The 21,901-nt window shown below is 42.8% G+C and overlaps 1 protein-coding gene across 1 annotated transcript in view; it reads right to left on the reverse strand.

Annotated features, from left to right (window-relative positions):
- The window catches only part of CENPT (centromere protein T), a 22,553-nt gene extending 652 nt beyond the window's left edge, over positions 1–21,901 (reverse strand). Inside the window, exons 1-16 of the mRNA XM_077931708.1 lie at positions 21,656–21,901; positions 19,427–19,526; positions 18,630–18,723; positions 17,076–17,206; positions 13,553–13,586; positions 11,987–12,129; positions 11,205–11,456; positions 10,333–10,366; positions 7,077–7,219; positions 6,364–6,897; positions 4,824–5,045; positions 4,398–4,619; positions 3,972–4,193; positions 2,056–2,152; positions 1,042–1,206; positions 687–791 (exon numbers count right to left, since the gene is read on the reverse strand). Coding sequence (XP_077787834.1) covers positions 687–791; positions 1,042–1,206; positions 2,056–2,152; positions 3,972–4,193; positions 4,398–4,619; positions 4,824–5,045; positions 6,364–6,897; positions 7,077–7,219; positions 10,333–10,366; positions 11,205–11,456; positions 11,987–12,129; positions 13,553–13,586; positions 17,076–17,206; positions 18,630–18,723; positions 19,427–19,526; positions 21,656–21,886 — 2,729 coding nt within the window. The 5' untranslated portion in view covers positions 21,887–21,901. The remainder of the gene's footprint in view (positions 1–686; positions 792–1,041; positions 1,207–2,055; positions 2,153–3,971; positions 4,194–4,397; positions 4,620–4,823; positions 5,046–6,363; positions 6,898–7,076; positions 7,220–10,332; positions 10,367–11,204; positions 11,457–11,986; positions 12,130–13,552; positions 13,587–17,075; positions 17,207–18,629; positions 18,724–19,426; positions 19,527–21,655) is intronic.

Raw genomic sequence — 21,901 nt, forward strand, 5'->3', positions numbered from 1 at the left:
GGACAAGAATGAATGAATGAGCATTGGGGACATGATGTGGGACAGCACAAACCTATGTCTGATAGAGACCACACACACAAGGTTTTTTTAAGGATCTCCAAGAGCAGGCACAAATAGCAGCTCTGAATTTAACACATTCACCAGACATTTGTCCAAAGCTGGGCATTGGCACTGAGTAGCGATCTGTGTAAGTGTAAGATGGGACTGCCCAGTTAGCATTCATCAGGCCCTCTTCAGCACATTCCTCTCTGCTGAAATGTCCATTTTAGTTCCCTTTTGTACTGCATACCCCATGATACACACAACTGCCTCTTTTTTATGTCAGGTATTGGAAAGAGGTCCTTGTAATACAATGACCTCAAAACTTTCTTTAGCAGAACAGATTTTACTCAAAGACACCAACGAAGTAGTCTTGACTACTTCTACACCCCATGTCTGCTTGAAGGAAAACAAGGGCCAGGTTAGAGACTACTTGCTTTGCAATAAAGCTGCCTGGAAATTGACTTGCAGAAGGCCCCAGGACTCTATAAAAAGTGTTAGTCTTCAAGTATGCATGCCCTTCTGTTAGTCAATTACTGTTTGAGAGATCTGTTTTCAGAAATATACACAACTTCAGTAGCACTGGACTCGAACATCCCTTCAATTTGATGAAGAGCCCTTGAAACAACAAACTAAACATCCTTTACCGCCTCATGAGAAGCTCCAGATCAGCTGGCTCTACAGTCTTTCTTCTGGCATGATTTGCATAGGCTTCCAAGTCATCACTCAGTTGTTTAAAGTACAAGTTCACACTAAAAGGATACGAAAAGCAAGTTAAGCAAGCTGTAGCCTTCCCACATTCCAAGGGATGGCTATGCTGCAAGGCCACAAGAAAAACAAGAGGACCCAGTCCTCAAAACGTGTGGCAATGATGGAAACTGACAGCACAACATCCTTCATGCCATATAGCCACACTTTGGTTTTCTTGGTCCAACAGTGTTCAGCTGGCAACCTCTTCTCCCACATCATTAATTGGTATGAAAGGTGTTCACCATTACTCACCAATTCTCCACAGCCTTGAAAGCATCCTTGGCCACTGGCATCTTCACACAGTGGGCAAATACATTTTTTACAAACTTGCTGGGGAGAGCCGGCTCACGTTTTCCTCTGCATGCCCTCGCAGCTGGCTTTGTAGCCTGCTTAACTGAATGCTGTTTTGAAAGAGACCTCCAAGGGAAATAAATGTTAAATGTATGCAGCAAGCTCTACAGGAACAGATACAACACACAACACATAATCCTCCTGTTTTACTTCCTCAGGGAAGTTTCACCTTAGTTTAATGTTGAAAAGAGTGAGTGCTTCATGTACATTAGTAACAATGTGACTGGCCTACCAACAGGGGTACACAGAAAGGGAAGAAATAATGTATATAATAGCCAGAAATGGCAAAGTAGTATGAAAATTCAGAATTCCTATGTATTATTATTTAATGAATTTATATACCACCCTATACCCGGAGGTTTCAGGGTGGTTCACAGAAAAGATCAACATAAAAACCACAGTATAATCAAAATAAAAACAACAACCCAATAACATCACCTCCGTCAAAAAAAGAATAGTCCTGTGTTTCCACTAGAAAGATTTAACAGATACTTGGCAGATCTGCATTCCCACACCTTTTTTAGCATCAGCAGCTACAATCTCAGGCACTGTTGTGACAAGGATACTAAATCAGAAAAGCTAAAGAATAGTTTGAGGTCAAATTAAGCATGTGCAAAATGCTTACCCATCACTGAATAACAGCAACTAGCCATTAAAAATAGAGAGTTGGAGCAGGACTTCCAGGTCAGAGGAAATGACTTCTAGGCAACACATTGTACCTCTTGCATTGAGAAACTGAACATTGCAAAGAAGCCCAAGAAGCTACAATGCTTGTGCAGATCAGACACTCAAATGTATAGTCCTTTTATGCTATAGGCAGCATAAGGCAAAACAGCTATTTCAGATTAATAGAAGTCAGTTGCCATAGTCAGTTGCTGAGGCTGAAGTTCTATCCCATTGCAATTATATAGTTACCTGGAGGCAGCCACTTTTGGAGCATGTAGGGCAGACAGCAATGGTGTACACTGGACAACTTTAGTACGTACAAATGCCGGTGTCTTTTCAGTTATGTCTGATGGGAGAGAAAAAAGATAAGCCCTGTGCATGCCATCTCCAAGAAGCACTCAAGAGTAGGCTGAAAGGCAGTAGGTGAGTCACAGATAGGGTTGCTTGAAGCAACTTGGGATTTCCTCCCTTTTCACCGCTGACCTAATACTCCACAGCAAGGGCTTGAGTGATTCACCAGCAACTGATTTCTTAGCACTGGGTAGAAGTCTAGCTGTGAATCCTTGCTGGGAGTTTGAGATAAGGAAATAATTCAAGAACAAGTAATGCTCTGGAATAAGGCTGTACAGAGATAAGTCTCGCCTGGAAGAAGCGGACCATTTGGATCCCTTCCAGTCGGGATTCAGGCCTCATCATGGGACTGAAACTGCCTTGGTCGCACTGGTTGAAGATCTCCGGCGGGCTAGGGACAAAGGTGAGAGCTGTTTCCTAGTTCTGCTGGATCTCTCAGTGGCGTTTGATACCATCGACCATAACATCCTTCTGGACCGTCTTCAGGGGCTGGGAGCTGGAGGCACTGTCATACAGTGGTTCCGCTCCTTCCTCCTGGGCCGTGTTCAGAAAGTGGTGGTGGGGGATGAGTGTTCAGACCCCTGGGCTCTCACTTGTGGGGTGCCTCAGGGTTCTGTCCTCTCCCCCATGCTTTTCAACATTTACATGCAGCCGCTGGGAGAGATCATCAGGAGGTTTGGGCTGGGTGTTCATCAGTATGCGGATGATACCCAGCTCTACCTCTCTTTTAAATCAGAACCAGTGAGGGCGGTGAAGGTCCTGTGTGAGTGTCTGGAGGCGGTTGGAGGATGGATGGCAGCTAACAGATTGAGGTTGAATCCTGACAAGACAGAAGTACTGTTTTTGGGGGACAGGAGGCGGGCAGGTGTGGAGGATTCCCTGGTCCTGAATGGGGTAACTGTGCCCCTGAAGGACCAGGTGCGCAGCCTGGGAGTCATTTTGGACTCACAGCTGTCCATGGAGGCACAGGTCAAATCTGTGTCCAGGGCAGCTGTTTACCAGCTCCATCTGGTACGTAGGCTGAGACCCTATCTGCCTGCGGACTGTCTCGCCAGAGTGGTGCATGCTCTGGTTATCTCCCGCTTGGACTACTGCAATGCACTCTACGTGGGGCTACCTTTGAAGGTGACTCGGAAACTACAACTAATCCAGAATGCGGCAGCTAGACTGGTGACTGGGGGCGGCCGCCGAGACCATATAACACCGGTCTTGAAAGACCTACATTGGCTCCCAGTACGTTTCCGAGCACAATTCAAAGTGTTGGCGCTGACCTTTAAAGCCCTAAACGGCCTCGGTCCAGTATACCTGAAGGAGTGTCTCCACCCCCATCATTCTGCCCGGACGCTGAGGTCCAGCGCCGAGGGCCTTCTGGCGGTTCCCTCATTGCGAGAAGCAAAGCTACAGGGAACCAGGCAGAAGGCCTTCTCGGTAGTGGCGCCCGCCCTGTGGAACGCCCTCCCATCAGATGTCAAAGCGATAAACAACTACCTGACATTCAGAAGACATCTTAAGGCAGCCCTGTTCAGGGAAGTTTTTAACGTGTGATATTTTACTGTATTTTTGGTTTTTATGGAAGCAGCCCAGAGTGGCTGGGGAGGCCCAGCCAGATGGGTGGGGTATAAATAATAAATTATTATTATTATTATTATTATTATTATTATTATTATTATGACAGTCCCCAAAGAGCTAAAATACTCTGTTTTGTTCTGAAAATCTGGAGGAATGAGCTCACCAACAGGTAGTTCAAATTCCATTTGTCTACACTTCCATGAGTTCCACAATTCCATTCCCCTTCCCAAAACAAATCTTCTCACCAACATTCTCAGAATCCATTTCAGTCTCTGACACCTCCTCAGTTTCAGAATCCATTTCAGCTTCTGAAACCATGTCATCCATAGTTTCTGGGTCCAACATTTTTCCTTGAGATGTTCCGTCTTCCATTTCTTTTGTTGGTAGCCTCTCAAACTGCTCAGATCTCTTTCTACTTAAACGTCTGCTTGGAGTTGCAGCTTTAGTACTTTGGGGGTTCTGAATATCTACAAGGAAATAATTCAAGAACAAGTAATGCTCCAGAATAGGGCTGTACATTGATAAGTCTCACCATGACAGTCCTAAAATACTCTGTTTTGTTCTGATAATCTGGAGGAATGAGCTTACCAACAGGTAGTTCAAATTCCATTTGTCTACACTTCCATGAGTAACCACAATTCCATTCCCCTTCCCAAAACAAATCTTCTCACCAACATTCTCAGAATCCATTTCAGTCTCTGACACCTCCTCAGTTTCAGAATCCATTTCAGCTTCTGAAACCATGTCATCCATAGTTTCTGGGTCCAACATTTTTCCTTGAGATGTTCCGTCTTCCATTTCTTTTGTTGGTAGCCTCTCAAACTGCTCAGATCTCTTTCTACTTAAACGTCTGCTTGGAGTTGCAGCTTTAGTACTTTGGGGGTTCTGAATATCTACAAGGAAATAATTCAAGAACAAGTAATGCTCCAGAATAGGGCTGTACATTGATAAGTCTCACCATGACAGTCCTAAAATACTCTGTTTTGTTCTGATAATCTGGAGGAATGAGCTTACCAACAGGTAGTTCAAATTCCATTTGTCTACACTTCCATGAGTAACCACAATTCCATTCCCCTTCCCAAAACAAATCTCCTCACCAATATTCTCAGAATCCATTTCAGTCTCTGACACCTCCTCAGTTTCAGAATCCATTTCAGCTTCTGAAACCATGTCATCCATATTTTCTCGGTCCAACATTTTTTCTTGAGAGGTTCCGTCGTCCATTTCTTTCGTTGGTAGCCCCTCAAACTGCTCAGATCTCTTTCTACTTACACGTTTGCTTGGAGTTCCAGCTTTAGTACTTTGGGGGTTCTGAATATCTACAAGTCAGAGGCAAATAAGGTATTCATTCAGTGACAAATAAAATCTTAGAGAACTTTTAGAAATACAGTCACACACAATACACCTGGGTCTGCTACTATTCATTCACATATTGCCAAATAGTTTTTACATTTGACAGTATTGCTGGAGTTCAGCAGAGAAGGCACATGAAAAAATTTCCTCTGGAGTCTCATCTCCACAAGAAAAAAGGAATTATGTTCTGAGTACTGGCACTACTCAATCCCATTTTAGTTCCTGAGATCACACCTGAGACATATGTTCTCTGCAACATTATGATCCGCAAACAAAATTCGATGCCGAGGTGACCATCAATCAGTCAAATCTTCCAGAATGGCAAGTGGTAGCTCCTGCAGAGATAAAATCTCTGATAGAGAGTTTAAAATCAAATAAAGTGCCAGGCGAGGACATGATGCCGCCAGAGCTATTTAAGACATATGGAATGGTGGCAACCCATCTTGGCCAAAGTCTACACCCATATAAATAATACAGCTTAAATGCCAGCTGGCTGGAAATTGAACATCATCGTGCCAATTTATAAGAAAGGGGATAAAACCCTCCCTCAATATTACCGCCCCATTAGCCTGCTTAACATCCCCTCCAAACTCTATGCCCGTCATCTGCTTACCAAATTAACAGACTGGCTAAGTGAAAATAACACCTTATATGAGGAACAAGCAGGGTTCAGAGCTGGATATAGTACTATTGACCAGTGTTTTACACTGTCTCATATCATCAACAAATATACTCAACAGAACAAAGTAACCTGTTTGCTGCCTTTATTGACCTATCTGCTGCTTTTGACTCAATCAACCGCAATAGACTGTGGAAGAAATTCTCAAATGCTAATATAGACCTATGACTCTTATTATTAATTCATGAATTGTATCGTGACACCGAAACACAAGTTAGAGTAGGCTTAAGGGGAAAGATCTTGGTGATGATCTTACTGGGTCTATATTAACAAGAGCAAAATTAAGTTAGAGAGGCATTACAGGTGTTCAGAAAATACAAAAGATAGGCAGAAGGAAGATTCCCAAATTGACAGACACCTCCTAAATGTTTGTCCTTATATATAAGGGAAAGGAGGAAGGGAAAGGTGGAGGGTTTTCGTATTAGCTAAGCTTGTCCCAGATGTGCTCCAGGAGTCATAGCAGATTTCTTATGGTGAGGAAATGAATGTATTGGAAGCAAGAAGAGAAGCATCCAAATCACCTGGAAGGGAGGAGATAAAACACTAATGCAATTGCTAGTTGTGAAAGTCTTCAACTTTCCTCACTTCCACTGCAGATTACTTACTGGTCGGCAGATGATTTCCAGGACTTAAGAAGTGTTCCATATCACTGTTCCCATGCAGGCTCTCTTGCTGCCCTCTTTCAGGAGTAACAGTCCTTTCCTGGAACCCAACTTTCAAACCATTTGCATGTTCAGCGCTCTGCCTTAGCATCTTTTTTTGATGATGGCGTATTAATCCTTCTTCAGTATCCTGCAGGCTCTGCTGATGCTCTTCCATTGGATTAGCAGCATTTTCCTCAAGTACAGCTTCAATCCCATCAACACAGTCAGTGTATTGCGTGAATATCTCTTTTTGTTCATTCTGTGTCACTCCTTCAACAGCAAAATCATTTTCTGCACCCTGCCAGGGTGTCTGAATAGAAGATGGCAAACTCCCTTTGGCTAAAGACTGCCTTGTTGGGTGAAGCTGAGGATGAACAGCAGAAAGCCCTGCTCCACTCTGCCTGCTGAGCTCAGGTTGGGCAAACAACTCTGTATCAGCAAATTGTGCTGAGGAATCATTTGATAATGTACTTGGAGCCACAAGGTAGCTCTGTGCTGTTGAAAAAAATTCAAAAACGGATTAGCCTTTTAAATGGAGATAACATTCCATGTTCCACCATTACAACTTTCAGACACTTCCTTCTGCACTGGAATATTAATCTCCCCTCTACTCACAGGTTGCTACTCAAATAGACACAGGCACCTGGTCCAAATGAGAACCAAAGGAAACTCACAGCCTTTTGTTTGCAGCAAGTTTTGTTCAATGCCGTCTTCAAAAGCTTTCACAGTAACACCTCTGTAATTCTTTGGCCTACGGACTAAGCCTTTCTTCCCAGCAGAGCGCAATGGTGGTGGGGTTCTAAAAGAGATCTGAGACCTGAGAATATAAGAACAGAGCACATGAAACATATTGCTTGTTTATCTAGCACTGCTTTCCCTCTAATAATGGTCATTGTTGCATGTTAGTATAATGAACAGGGAGCCCTCCCTATACAAGGAATCACCAGCTGGCTCTTGTATTCATCTTCCTAATGGACTCTGATCTTTCTCACTGAATCCCAATGGAGCCGACAATTCCCGTATCACTGGACCCGTGGCGCTCAACTGTCATAGCCATACTCAAACCAAGCTCAGAGAACACAATCCTGGGTAGACAAATGTGGCATTGGACCGACCGTAAAGTTTCATTTTATGTAGGTAATAGAGGTGAGCCTTGGACAGGTGTCCTTCCCACTCACTCCACTAGGCAGGAATATGCAAATTAGAGCTGTTCTTACATAGTAGTGGGAGGGCGAGTGAGAGAGAGGGCAAGCTCCCCTGTTGAAGGTATCAAAGCTGAAGTAAAAAAGCTACAGGCCCTTAAAAAGGTGTCATGAAACCTGAAAGAAGACAAACCCATCTTTCAGTTTCATCCACCAAGCTAACTCAAACACATCACTTAGACCAGGGGCTCCCAACTGTGGTCCCCAGACCACCAATGGATCATGAGCTTCATTTAGGTATGGGTGTGAAGAACATCCATCACTGTAAATATTCATACTGATTTTTAATTGTATCTCCTGTAACTATAATCCTATTGATGTTCCTATAATCCCTGCAGATAAATAAAAATGAAACAACACAAGAGTAAGTACCCTTTGAGGAAATGGATCATTGCTGTCTTTACTGATAGTTGTATTATATGTTATAAATAACATATCCACAAATATGTTATTTACACTGTGGGAATAAGGGAAACTTGGTGATTCAGCCATTAATTTACCATAAGGAAACTCTACTTGTAGACTCATTTAAAAGCTAAAATAACTTCTGGATGTTTATGGCTCTGAAACAAGATAACCTAAGGAAATTGACAGTATATATCAGGGTAGTCAACCTTTTTATACCTACCGTCCACTAATGCATCTTTCTTGATGGTAAAATTTCCTTACCGCCCACTAGTGCTTGATGGAAGGAGGATTCAGCTTGTGCCGTAGAACCCCCTACCGCCCACCTAGAATCCTGAAACGCCCACTAGTGGGTGGTAGGGACCAGGATGACAACCCCTGGTATATATCATGTGTCAAATGCTGATGAAGCAGAAATCCCTAACTATGGGGAGGCAAAGTAAGAATAGAAAGTTGATAACTTTTACTGACACACAGTGTGTGTGATGATACCAGAGATGGATTTAGGGGAGCGCAACCAGTTCAGTCACACTGGCAATGGAGCCTTGGGGGTGCCACAACTATGAGGGAAAATGGAAAGTGAGAGGCAGAGGAGAGGGGCTGAATTTTGGTGTCACACGGGGTGCCACTTAAAGTTGAGATCCCAAGGTCTGCCACTGATACTATTCAGCAGTGCAAAAACAGTCTAAATATTCACACATAGGTTAAAATCAGACAATTCTCCAAACCAGGGAATAGTTATCCTTTTTTCAGACAGAGGACCACAGTGGCCCATGGCCAACCCACTGGGAGCCACACATAAAAGCAGCCATGGCCTTTTCTCACCCTTATTGCTTATTAATTTCACTTTCCTCAATAAGTACTATCCAACATCACTGCACTTCTACTTTCCTTATTCCTTCGATGTACATTCAAGTTGAAAATTTCATTCACAGCTGTTTCCAGAAACAAGGAAAATAGCTTGGAAAGGCTTTTGCACTGGTTCCAGCTTCCCAGGGGCATAGTGTGGCGGGGGGAGGGGGGCTGTCAGGGCAATCACCCTGGGCACTTTTTTCTGAGGGGTGTGCTGCTTACAACACCTTCCCCAAGCCAGGCCTGTGCTGCTTTGCAAGGCTAGGATCTGATCAGATCCCAGCCTCGCAAAGCGGGACTGGCTCAGGGAGGGTGAGAAGGAAGCCAGGTGCCCATTGATCTCAGCCTTGCCCTTAAGGGGCTGGGATCAAAGGGTGCATGGCTGTTGTGCCCTTCTCATGCTGTCCTCCCTGAGCCACTTTGCAAGGCTGGGATCATTCCAGACTTGCCAAGTGGCTTGGGGCTGGTGTCACTCTGGCGGCAAGGACTGGTGCATGGTGGGCTCCATTCACCCCCGGAGTACATGCACACCCCAGACACCATGAAACTGCACCCTGCAGCTGCAGCTTCCTCTCCCTGTTGCTAATCCATGAAGGAAAAATTGGGACCTTCTCTGCCTCTTATTTCCTGTGCAGCTACTCTTGGTGAAAGAATAACAATGGGTTGTTAGTTCTAAGGCAGCATTACAACTGTGGATGGGGAGCCTGGCCATGCTCCATGATTCCTCCTGCTTCCATCCCAACCAAATCAGGCTCTATAGCTACTTACTTGTAGTTCTTATTTGCTCTTCCTTGCTGGCTTCAGTGTCTGCCATTGTTCATGCAAATACCTGACAATGAGGTGAATCTAACTAAGATCCTAGAGGGCTCAACAGCACCACTTGCTGCTTTGCAAAACGTTACAATCCCTCCTCCCAAATATCCAATACAGCAGCCAAATTGCTTGGGGGACATAGGCATTCCTGGGGGTAGTGTATACAAGCCGCAGCTTAGCCATCCCTGCTCCAAACCATGGTATGAAGGATCAGGAATAAGCAGTGGAAGCCTTAGGCTTATGCACTCACTTCTCTCTCCATCTAGCCTGATAAACAAGAGATTTAGAAACCTCTCCTAATCTTCTCCCTTTTCCTGCAGGTGGGCAGCGGGGAGAAAACAGGCTCATCAGCTTGAGACTTTCTGGTGCTCACTCCTGCTGTTCCAAATCACTGTTTGGAGGATCATCTGAATGCAGCCATACTGAATGTAGTGGCATAAAGAGCAACCAAGTAGCTCCAGCACCTCTGCCATCACTGTTGTAGCCCTCACTAGGTACATATCGTGAAAAGTCGGTAAGAAATCAAATAAATAAGAAAAATAATAGTTTGTAATTCCTCTTTCATCAGTGTTGACAATGTACTGGATGATGACATTATGTTGTTCAGTAAAGGAAGAATCAGTTGTTACAGCATAGTCACAGAGCAAAGATAACTTACTTTGTCTGGGATGTGTCGTCCAACAATGAATGAGCTAGAAAACAGATCAAGGCATATATTGAATGGCCATGGTAGTGAAGTGTGCAAATTCTACATCTTACCAAAATATTCTTTAATGAATCAACTATGCTTTATTATTAATACAGTGGTACCTCTGTTTATGAATTTAATCCATTCCAGAAGTCTGTTCTGAAACTGAAACCATTCTGAAACTGAGGCGCGCTTTCCCTAATGAGGCCTCCTGCCACCGGTGCCCTTCCACCATTCGGATTCCGTTCTTAGACCGAACTAAAGTTTGCAAACCGGGACACTATTTTCGGTTTTGCAGAGTTCATAAACCGAAATGTACTTAAACAGGACTGTTCTTAAACCAAAGTACCACTGTACTGTGTAAATATTTATTTCACTTATACTTTTCCTCTGCAGAGCTCAGAGTGGCTTATAATACTTCCCAGGGCCAGACCTGCTTTAGTTTCAGCAACAAAACTGTATCATGTGCCTTCTGACTGTTCTCTAGGCAATTCAAAAATATTAAATATGGAAATTCTCTGCAGCGTTAATCTGAGCCATATTCATTGAGTTCAGAAGGACACAGCAATTATTCTCAGTCACATATTCCAAAGCCTACACATGGCCTGTTCACTGAAAGACATATTTGGCTAAGGCACCAGAATACCATTAACACTAGCTCTGATTGTTTCCAACAATTCTCCACAAAGGGGAGTGCTCATTGTTCAGTGCACTGGTGCTCCTTGCAAAAGACCTCTTTGGTTATTTCTGCTGCTGCTCCCATTTGTGCACATTACTAGGCAAAAGACAAACATGAGCTGGTTTTTGTTAAATAGACAGATGGGAAAAAGTAGACTACTCACTTATATTTCCTTTGTTCTTTGTCACAACTTCAGCAGCCGTTTCAGTCTCTGCACCCTGCCAGGGTGTCTGAATAGAGGATGGCAAACTCCCTTTGGCTAAAGACTGCCTTGTTGGGTGAAGCTGAGGATGAACAGCAGAAGGCCCTGCTCCACTCCGCCTGCTGAGCTCAGGTTGGGCAAACAACTCTGTATCAGCAAATTGTGCTGAGGAATCATTTGATAACATACTTGGAGCCACAAGGTAACTCTGTGCTGTTGAAAAAAATTCAAAAACGGATTAGCCTTTTAAATGGAGATAACAGTCTGATCATTCCATGCTCCACCACTTTAAAATGTGATGGTTCATTATTGTTTCACAAGTTGTGTATGCCTTTAAGAGCCAGGGCCAGGGCAAATAACGAGACCCAGTCTTACAGCTATGAAACATAGCAGGTGCTGCTGAGTTGTGTTAATCAAGCTGTGGAGCAATTGGGTATAGTGTATAAGGAGCAGCACCTAGCTCTCCCATTACCCTGGGGGATGGGTTGGTGGTTGGGTCATGTTTGTTGATCTATTTAGTGTAAAAGGAGTTTTTGTTATTAAAACCTTGTTTAAGTTATTTTTGAGTCCCTTTTTAATGCATGGTCTCCCCAACAAGCTCTCTGCAGCGCTACTAAACTGCAAATAGCCAACACTTTCAGACACTTCCTTCTGCACTGGAATATTAATCTCCCCTCTACTCACAGGTTGCTACTCAAATAGACACAGGCACCTGGTCCAAATGAGAACCAAAGGAAACTCACAGCCTTTTGTTTGCAGCAAGTTTTGTTCAATGCCGTCTTCAAAAGCTTTCACAGTAACAGCTCTGTAATTCTTTGGCCTACGGACTAAGCCTTTCTTCCCAGCAGAGCGCAATGGTGGTGGGGTTCTAAAAGAGATCTGAGACCTGAGAATATAAGAACAGAGCACATGAAACATATTGCTTGTTTATTTAGCACTGCCTTCCCTCTCTAATAATGGTCATTGTTGCATGTTAGTATAATGAACAGGGAGCCCTCCCTATACAAGGAATCACCAGCCAGCTCTTGTATTCATCTTCCTAATGGACTCTGATCTTTCTCACTGAATCCCAAAGGAGCCGACAGTTCCCATATCATTGGACCCATGGAGTTCAACTGCCATAGCCATACTCAAACCAAGCTCAAAGAACACAATTTAGTGTGGACAGATACACCCCACAAAGTAGCTGGTGAAAGACTCCTCACAGCAATAGAATTCAGTCAGCTAAACAAACAGCTGTGAATTCCTTTAGGAATTCTGCACATAGGTTAACAACACCCCCCCTCCCCATGCAAATTAATAAAAACAAGCACCCTGTGAGAAAATGGGTCATTGCGGTCTTTAGTGACAGCTGTGTTACCCTTTTCCATGAATGTTATTTAGCAGTGTGGGAATCAGGGAAAATTCATTACTGAATTGCCACAAGGAAAACCTTGTAAACTCAGGAAACAGTATCTTTTTTTAAAAAACACACACACACACACACAAAAAAAATCTGGATATTTGTGGTTCTGAAGCAGGAAACAAGAAATTGACATTATGTGTGAAAGGCTGATGTAGCATAGGCAGATTTCCCCCATCCTGTCCATGTTGCAGACCAAGCTGAAATCTCTAACACTGGGCAGGAGAGTAAAAAAAAGAGAAAGCTGATAAACATGGCTACTTCCCCCATGTATTCCATTTTAATTTCTATTTAATTAATACCTAATGAATTTCAGTTACCTCAGCAAATTCACCCCACTCCCACATATATCATTTAAATTTTGGAAGTGTTCAAAAACAGGGCGTTTTAAGCTGCCTAGATATTCACAAGTAGACAACATAATCCTCCAAACCAAGCATTAACCACCCCTGTGCCAAATAATGATTTGAAGGATCAGAAGCAAGCAGTTCAGTCCTTGGGCTTATGTACTCCCCTTTTCTGCCACATAGGTAAGAGGAGATTAGAAACTTCTGCTTCTAGTCTCCTCTCTTTATCTAAATTGGAGGAGGAAGCTCATCATCTTGAAGTTTTATGGTGCTCACTCCCAGCCCTTCAAACCATGGGTTGAAGGATCATCAGAATGTAGGCATACTGGATGTAGTGACTTATAGTTCAACCAAGTACTTCCAACACTTCTGTCATCATTCCTGTAACCTGCTTTGGGACGTTATGGTGAAGGGCAGATGAGAGATTTAATAAATAATACAATAAAATTTTGTAATTGTTCTTTCATCCCTTTCCACAATATACTAGATGCTGACTTTATGTTGCTCAGCAGGTGAAGAATTGGTTGTTACACCATAGTCACAGAGCAAAAATAACTTACTTTGACTGAGATGTGATGTCCAACAATGAATGAGCTGAAAAAGAAGTCAAGACATGTTTTAGATGGCTATGCTAATGAAGCATGCAAGTTTTCCAGAAATATTATTTATGAATAAACTATGCTTTACTACTGGAAAAAGTTCAATTATATCACATTCTAAGACTAGAGAGAGAAACATATTTTAAAAAAAATATGACCATGCATCAAAGGATTATTTATTTCACTTATACTGCTCCTCTTCACAGCTCAGAGTGAGTTATGTATAGTTTGGATAGTTACCCTAAACATACATTTCTCTGGAGAGGTGAACAAGGCATCCATCCACCTTGGAAGTTGAATGGAATCTGTTCCGGAAGTCCATTCGACTTCCAAAATGTCCGGAAACCAAAGTATGGCCTCTGATTGGCTGCAGGAAGTCCCTGCAGCCAATCAGAAGTTGTGCAAGCCCTGTCAGATGTTTGGGTTCCAAAGAACATTCACAAAGTGGAACACTCACTTCTGGGTTTGCGGTGTTGGAGAGCCAAAACATCAGAGTACCAAGGCGTTCAACAACCGAGGTATGACTGTAATTGGTTAAGTCCTCATTTTGCCCTAGAGAGGCAAAGAACCATAAAACCACCTTTTTTATATTTCCCTTATCCTGCTAGTGCTTCCTCCATTTCTGTTTATGGCCAAGCAAATATACAGCGATTCAACAGGTCTTTTTGAGGAAGGAAAACAACCCATGCCTTACAGACTAGCAAAAATCAAAGGTGTCCCCCCCCCCCAATAAACTGCTCCTTCAGAAAGCTGGGGAAAAGGCATTTGGTGCCAAGGTTGGTTCTGGGAAAGGAGAAGTCTAACTGAAGAAAATGAGAGGGAAATGCCACATTCTGGCAAGGTTCTTCATGCAACCATTAGGATAAAAAAATGGCACTGAAAAATCTGTGGAAGACAGCCACTCTCCCAGAAATATGGATGCAAATGACTATTTTTCTATGCTAACAAATGAAGGGGATGAAGTCCTGTCTGGAATTGAAGCAGTCTTACCCATGTCATCAAGAAGCTGAATACCAACTAGCTCTAGCTGGGTAGGACTGTTGAGGAGCTTCATGCTAGGAGCATGGATGTAAAATCCTTTAAGGCAGGCACAGCAGAGGGTTGTGTCAAGGACTTGCAAAAGCAACTAGCATTAGCTGGATCATGGACATGCTGGAGTTGCTGAAGCACTCACAGTCTCATTGTAAAGAAGTGCATGGTAGAAGAGGCTACGTGCAACAGATGTTATTCTCTTTAGTGCACTCAGAGCTTTAACAACTCTAATGCATTTTTGTCTGTCAAGTAGGTGGCTGTGACTTTTCCATGTCACTGGGAAGAGCGATGGGTTATGTCAGAAAGCAGAAATTTTCACTTTGGCAACAGATATACTAAAATTGGAACATTACCAAGATTAGTACGGCCCCTGCACAAGAATGACACGTGCATTTTTAAGCCAAAAGGCAGAGAACCAGCAGGGGACAAAGAGCAATTTCAGAAAACTAGAAAGGAGAAAACAGATACTCCCCCCGCCCTTCAGACAGAAAGAGAATATGATAAAACAAGTAATCCAAAAAGGAGAAAATGCAGTAGAGCAGGGGTAAGCAACCTAAGGCCCATGGGCCACAAGCAGCCCACAGGGATCGTTTAACCAGCCCATGAACCGCCCCCAAGGCAAGTCCCCGCACACTGCGCTAAACCAGCGCAGCGTGGTGTGGGGACTCGCTTCCATGACGTTGGAAATCGCGTCTGCACTGAAGGAATGGGTTTCCAAAATCCAAAAACTGACTGTGCAGGCAGTTTTAAACTGCACCAAAATTCCTATTTTTCCTTAGCTAAAATGCATAAACTCAAGCCGTTGAGTAAATCCATAACAAGAACAAAGCTCTCTCCCTTATCAGTCCGTGGCGGCAATGAGTGACCTTGCCAAGTTTCAGTACAGCAGGAATGTTGCGTGTGTGCCTTATCTTATGTGCTGACCACAAAGACGCGCAGACCCACGTCTGGGAATAACGCCAGAGTGTGTTCTCGGAAATGGTCATCTCTGCCTCCCAGATAAGAGTAGGAAGAGGAAGATCTTTTTATGGTCAGAAGTACAGGAAGGAAGATCCTTTTATGGTTGAGAGTACCAGAGCAGGAACATATGTGATGTCAACCTGTGTATGTAGGCCGACATGGTTGGGCTCCTAGGGGAGGAGTGAGAGGGTGCCTGGAGGATATATAAACTGCATGAATCCTGTCATTTCTTTGGACTTGCTGGGGACTAATCACGCAAGTGCCTTCTGCTATCCGGAGAGCAGAATAAACTCTTTCTTTGAACCAACCTCGGTGTCATTTTGACTTCCTTCCTCCTGTCCCAGAGCAACGCAGACCCAATTGGTGAACTCCAATAAGGCTACAGCACAGATGCCGGAAATTGTGGGCGCACGCGCAATTTGACCCTTGAAATATCAGACTTAAGGCACCAGCAAACCATTAACATCTCATTCTATTGTTTCCAGCTATAGAAAAAATGCTTGTTGTTTTAGGAACTGGTGTTCCTTCCTCTGCAACACATATAGTGGCTAATTTGTTGGGATACTGCCAGGGAGACAAAGTCCATCATGACTCCACGTCGCCTCCGGACGTCCATCGATCTCCCGTAGATACAGTATCAGCAATTAGCGACACGAGCTCCAGAAATAGCTTGCCACATTCCAGAGCTGATGCACGCTCTATCAGCAGAATTCACACGGCGAAAGATGCATGCAGGAGAGCATTATTTACAAGTTTATTCAGCGTTGGTCAGAACAAAGAAAACATGACTGCCTGCTTCGGTGTCTCAGGCACAGAGAGGGAAACAAAAGCATAGACACAACAGAAACATCCTGTGAACAGGAAATACGCAGACTCTGTGACTCACAAAGCCTGCTCCCTTTTAAGGTGGAACGGAAATATCCTAACATAATTATCCTCTTTAGCCATCACTGCTGCCCCCCCCCCCAAATTTGGGCACTTGACTAGTCAAAGGAAGAGCATGTGCTGAGTTTTTTATGTAGAGAGGCAGTATCACTTCTGCCTTTCACATTTACTACCCCCACCTTGGTGGTGCATTGCCGTTTATAATTTCATTTGGCAAGCAAGGTTACAGTAAGGTGGATTATTCCAGGCTATTCTCAGAACAAAAATAATATAACGAACCTTTTGGAACTCATTTTCCTTCATAGTTACGACTTAAATGTAACATAATTTTCACAAATGTATATCAGGTAGTTCTATTCCCCATTTCAAATTAGTGTTAGATTGGTATAACCCTACTTTTATTGGTGTCTAAATTACTGAGCTTGGTCAGTGAATTGCAGCCCAAGGGTGACATTCTCCTATTTGGTTTTCTTAAAGTTATAACCTCCCCAAAGCAATGGAGAAGACAACTCATTTAACAGTTTACTTTACTCTGATCTTCAAACAAGAAGATTCATAAAATCCTCAGCTTTTCTAGTGCACCCTAACCTTCAATGCTCCCACTCACTTGAGGCAAGTTGCTCATCCACAGCTCTCTCAAACACAGAAAGACGGACCTTCTTTTTTGACCTGGTGTTGAGCAGTGCAGTCCGAGATGTAGCCTTGGGAGCAGAGTCAGACAAATGGATTTCTAGGTTGCTGAAAGATGACAAAGCCAGTCTTCAGTCAGGAAAACAGTTTAATGTCAACTTCCAGGAAATATGCCAACATTTCTCCAGCCTTGCTGAAGAAAGAATTTGCCTTCATAGTTAAGGAACAAATGAGGGCCTAAAGTTTAGTGTCACTATAACTGGGTGACCTGAGCAGAGCTTGCACAATACCAACATACAGCTGCTCAATCTTACTGTCAGTGACATAGTGGGACCATACCTACAGGAATACTGCCTGCTCAGATTGGAAAGTCAAAGAGAGAAAAAAAGACATTTTACAGTGCAATCCTTTATATTTCCAGAAAAGTGTTGATAGGACTGTAGCCATAATCTGGTAGAACTGTATACTCAGGAGTAAGACATTTGTCAGCAAGTATACAAATATGCTTCATGCACAGAACATCTGAGAAATCACACTCTTATGAAATGTCAGGATACTAGCTATATTAGCAGCATACTGAGATGCTCTTAGTCATTATCCATGTGTCTAATTACACTTCTGTGCTCTGGATAGTCTTGCTGGAAAAAAGCTTTATATATTTCATTGCTAATTAAGGACCACCTACTATTTACAAGAGCAGACAAAACTACAAAAAGAATCTGTTTGCTTTTAGCTATAATTAAAATTATTTATGTAGCACCATCAGTGTTCATAGCACATTATAAAGGAATGTAAGCCCATATAAACTTAAAATAAAAATTGCAAGTATTTTGTTATTGAGCTATTCTCCCTTTCTCCCAGCCAAGTGCAGAAAGTTCAGTCTCAGAACCACCTGTTTTATGCCATGTCACCACTATTGCCCGCATCATCTTCTAGCCACTCAGCACTTTTGCTGCCCTACTTCTGTGAAAGTGTCTCAAAATAGAAGAGTTGCCACATAAGCAGAGGGGGGTGTTATTAAGCTTCTGAAAATATTTCCGCCCCCCTTACCTCTTTAAGTAGAGTTTGACAGGCTGTGTCCCTCCAGATGCTGTTAGACAACAACTCTTGAAATACAACTGCCATCATTCCTGACCACACTGGTGGGGGCTGGTGGGAACTTAAGTCCAACACAACTTCTGAAGGGCCACAGGCTCCTCATCCCTGCCTTAAAACATCTGTTATTATAAATGGCTGGTTGATTCAATTTGGTCCTCTTCCAGTAGCAAAGCAAGTTAACTTCCAGCCCCCACTTGCCTAAAGCAACCATTCAACAGCTATTCAACGTTTCGGCATCCATCACATCATCCCTTACAAACTGAATAGTCATTCCTCAAACTTCTACATTTTGGTTCCATTATGTAATGTCAGTGAGCACAATATAACGTATTGCAAGAACACAATAAAACAACCTGGCCAAAATTTACAGGTTTTCAAAAGAATTTTACAAAGAAATATGCTTAGGATTGTAGCCTTAATCATGTTTAGTTACCTGCAGGGTACACTGTCCAAAGGAGCTTGGACTACTGTCTCCACTGGTTTGGGGGAATCAGGTTTTTCAGGAACAAGAGGGGAGACTATTGGCTCTGTTAAAAGAATACATGGACAAATTGTATTTCTAATGGAACTCCAAGCAAATTAAAATTGCAGCAAGAAGATGAATGGGAAAAATATGTCTAACTGCACTTTTAAAGCAGAGAATAATGACTGTAACACTGCCATAGACAAGAGATTTAACTGGACTGTGACCATAAAAAAGACTTTGTCCTTTACATCATGCTCAAAATAGCATTGTGCAAAACAAACTTTTTAAATGAATATTTAAAGTGGCAGACAGATATATTCAATTTATTAGACATTAATTTCAGAAATGCATCAGGAGACTGAACTTAATGTGAAGATTTATTCTCAGAGGATGAATGGTACAGTATACTGTACTGAAGTGGGTTACTCCTCACTTGCTTTGACACTTATATAAATGACACTTTGTCCCTGTTGTTTGTAGGAGTAACAATTGTCTTCTAGTTTTGGGACATACTGTAGCAGCTTTACCAAAAAAACCATACTGCCAAAGTCAGTGGTAGAAGGTTTTATACAAAAGGTCCTAGGTTCAATCCCCAACATTTCCAGGAAGGTCCAGAATTCTTCTTCATCCCTGAGGAGCTGTTGCCAATCAGTAATTGTATTGAACTAATAGGATCAATTGTCTATTGGTATAATGCTGTTTCCTATGACTGCCCCTTCTCTCTACTCAACAGCACCAGAGACATTCTTTTATCCCCTACTTACGGGTCTCCAGAACCTTCCTGAATAGAGTTCGAGGTGTTACTGAATCCGTATAAATAGAGGCACCAGGTCTTTGATAGGCCATGGATCTGAAGGGTCTCTCCTGGGGAGATAAAAAGTCACTCCTGAAGCCAGGTAGCACACTTCTATGTTACAACAGAATTCTAAGGGCATGTCTTAGATTGAATGGATTTAAATCAAAGTGCTTTAAACCAGCAAGAAAAAGGCCAATATAAGCCATTGATCTAAATCAAGTTTTCCATTGATTACTTCTTCAGATATTTCCTAAACAATAGTACAAATATGAACATTAAATCTGTTAATTTATAACTGAGTATTATTGTTGTTTCACTTTTAGAAACCAGATCCTCCATGTCAGTGCATATGTTTTTGAAAACTGTTTCACCTCCTGAGGGAATGTCTTTAATGATTCCCATATACAATCTTTCTTTTGAACAGCAGCCATTACAATGAGGTTAAGTATGGGAATACAAGAACCTGAGCAACGGACAATTCTGTCTTCTGCTCTTCTTTTCAGTGTTGCTCATTTCTGCTTTTCTCTGCTTTGGGTCCAACCGCAGTCCCACAGAAATAAACAAACATGAAATGTCCATGACTGATAGGTTCAAGTAAGGTCTGATAGTTACTGCGCAGACTGACTAGAGGTTGTTTTTATGAAGTAAAATACTCATATTAACCCCCCCCCCAAACATTTTATTTATTTACATAGAAGACCCTGATGTAATGCTGATGAAGGTAGTGCAGTGGTGGGTGGGTGTGTTCTTCTCCACCTTGTGTCCTCTGGCTTGTGAGGTGCTTCAAGAGTTCATCATACCACCAAGCTCTTCAAAATCTACATGAAGCCACTGGGGGAAATAATGGTTTGCACTGCCACCAAATGCTGATGACAAGTAGTTCTACCTTTCCTGTCTACCTACCAATCCCAGGGAGAGAGTGGAACTTTTGAACAGCTACCTGAATCCTGTTTTGAGACTGATGAGAGAGAACAAGCTGTTCTCTATAGTTCAGATTTCTATTGTACATAGCTGGTTTGTACTAGAGTATGCTTTTTTAAAAAAATGGATTTTATTTTATATTAATAAATTTGTAATAAATTAATAAATTTGTAAGCACCAAGAGGACTTAAATGAAACACATGACTCACTAATACCTTCATTTGATTTTAGCAAACATTCAAGAAAGCAGACTTAAGATTACAACCTCATTTTAAACTCCAGTTTATGATTCAGTTATAATTTGTACGTATGTGAAAAGTGCCCTTCTTTCAAGTGATGACAGAAGCTCAGCACAGGAGCAGGCCCCACTCTTGCAACACCTATGTAGGGCTTAATTTATGAGTAAAGTAACCACATTAGGAACAGGCTGCTGCAAAGTTATGCCATTTCCTTCAGCAGCCTAGGTGATATAGCAGTTAAGAGCATCAGCCTAAGGGCTGTGTGCACACCATACATTTAAAGCACATTTCTGCCATCACAAGGAATTCTGGAAACTGTTCACAGTAGCTCTGTTAAGGGTAAACTACACTTCCCAAAATTGGGGGGTGGGGTGGGGACGGCCATGCTTTAAATCAGTGTTTCCCAAACAGGAAACACTTGTTTTCCCTGGATTGCCAACTGTTTTCAGACTACTACTCCCATCATCCCTAGCTAGCAGGACCAGTGGTCAGGGATTATGGGCACTGTAGTCTATAAACAACTGGAGACCCAAGGTTGGGGGGTGTGTTTTAAACATATGGTGCGTATACAGCCCAAGAGGAGGGTCAGATCCCCTATCAGCCATGAAGCTTACTGGAGTGATTACGGACAAAATGCTGTATCTCATCCTAACATACCTCACAGGGCTGTTATGAGGATAAAACGGTAATGCCGTCAGAACGGTCTTTGTAGCCCTGAGTTCCTGGGGGGGGGGGGGAGGATATAATACAATAATAGTAGAATATACACCTAAGAAGTAAAAACAAAAACCAGCTCGTTTGTAAAGGAGATGAAGAAGGGCAAGAAGAAATCACCAGAGTCTGCTCCTGTTAGACCTCAGGGCCAACTCTTGAGATCCCTGTGACTTACTAAATGTTTATTGTTTCACATGCGTGCATTTTTAAAAGTGCATGGATGCTGCTCAGAAAGATACGTATCCTGAAAAGGCGAGATAAAAAAAAATTGTTATAACTGATAATTAGGGTCCGTGCTGCTCCGCCCGGTACCTTCATCTTACCTTCATCTCCAACCGCAGAGAGCGCCTCAGGCGCCGTGGGGTCTCCAGCTTCTCCTCGCGCGAGCTCCCCCGAGTAGCCATGGCTGCCTCTTTTTGCGTTTTAGTTGCGGACAGGCGGCCGCTGAGGCGAGTCTCTCGCATAGTGTAAACGGCCACCGGCCGGCAGGCGCGAGACTCAAACGGCTGCCGAAGACAGCTTCTTTCTCTCCCGCTCAGGGATTCAAGCGGCATCAGCTGAGAGAGTCT

This window comes from Podarcis muralis, chromosome 7, assembly GCF_964188315.1.
Source record: "Podarcis muralis chromosome 7, rPodMur119.hap1.1, whole genome shotgun sequence".
NCBI lineage: Eukaryota > Metazoa > Chordata > Lepidosauria > Squamata > Lacertidae > Podarcis > Podarcis muralis.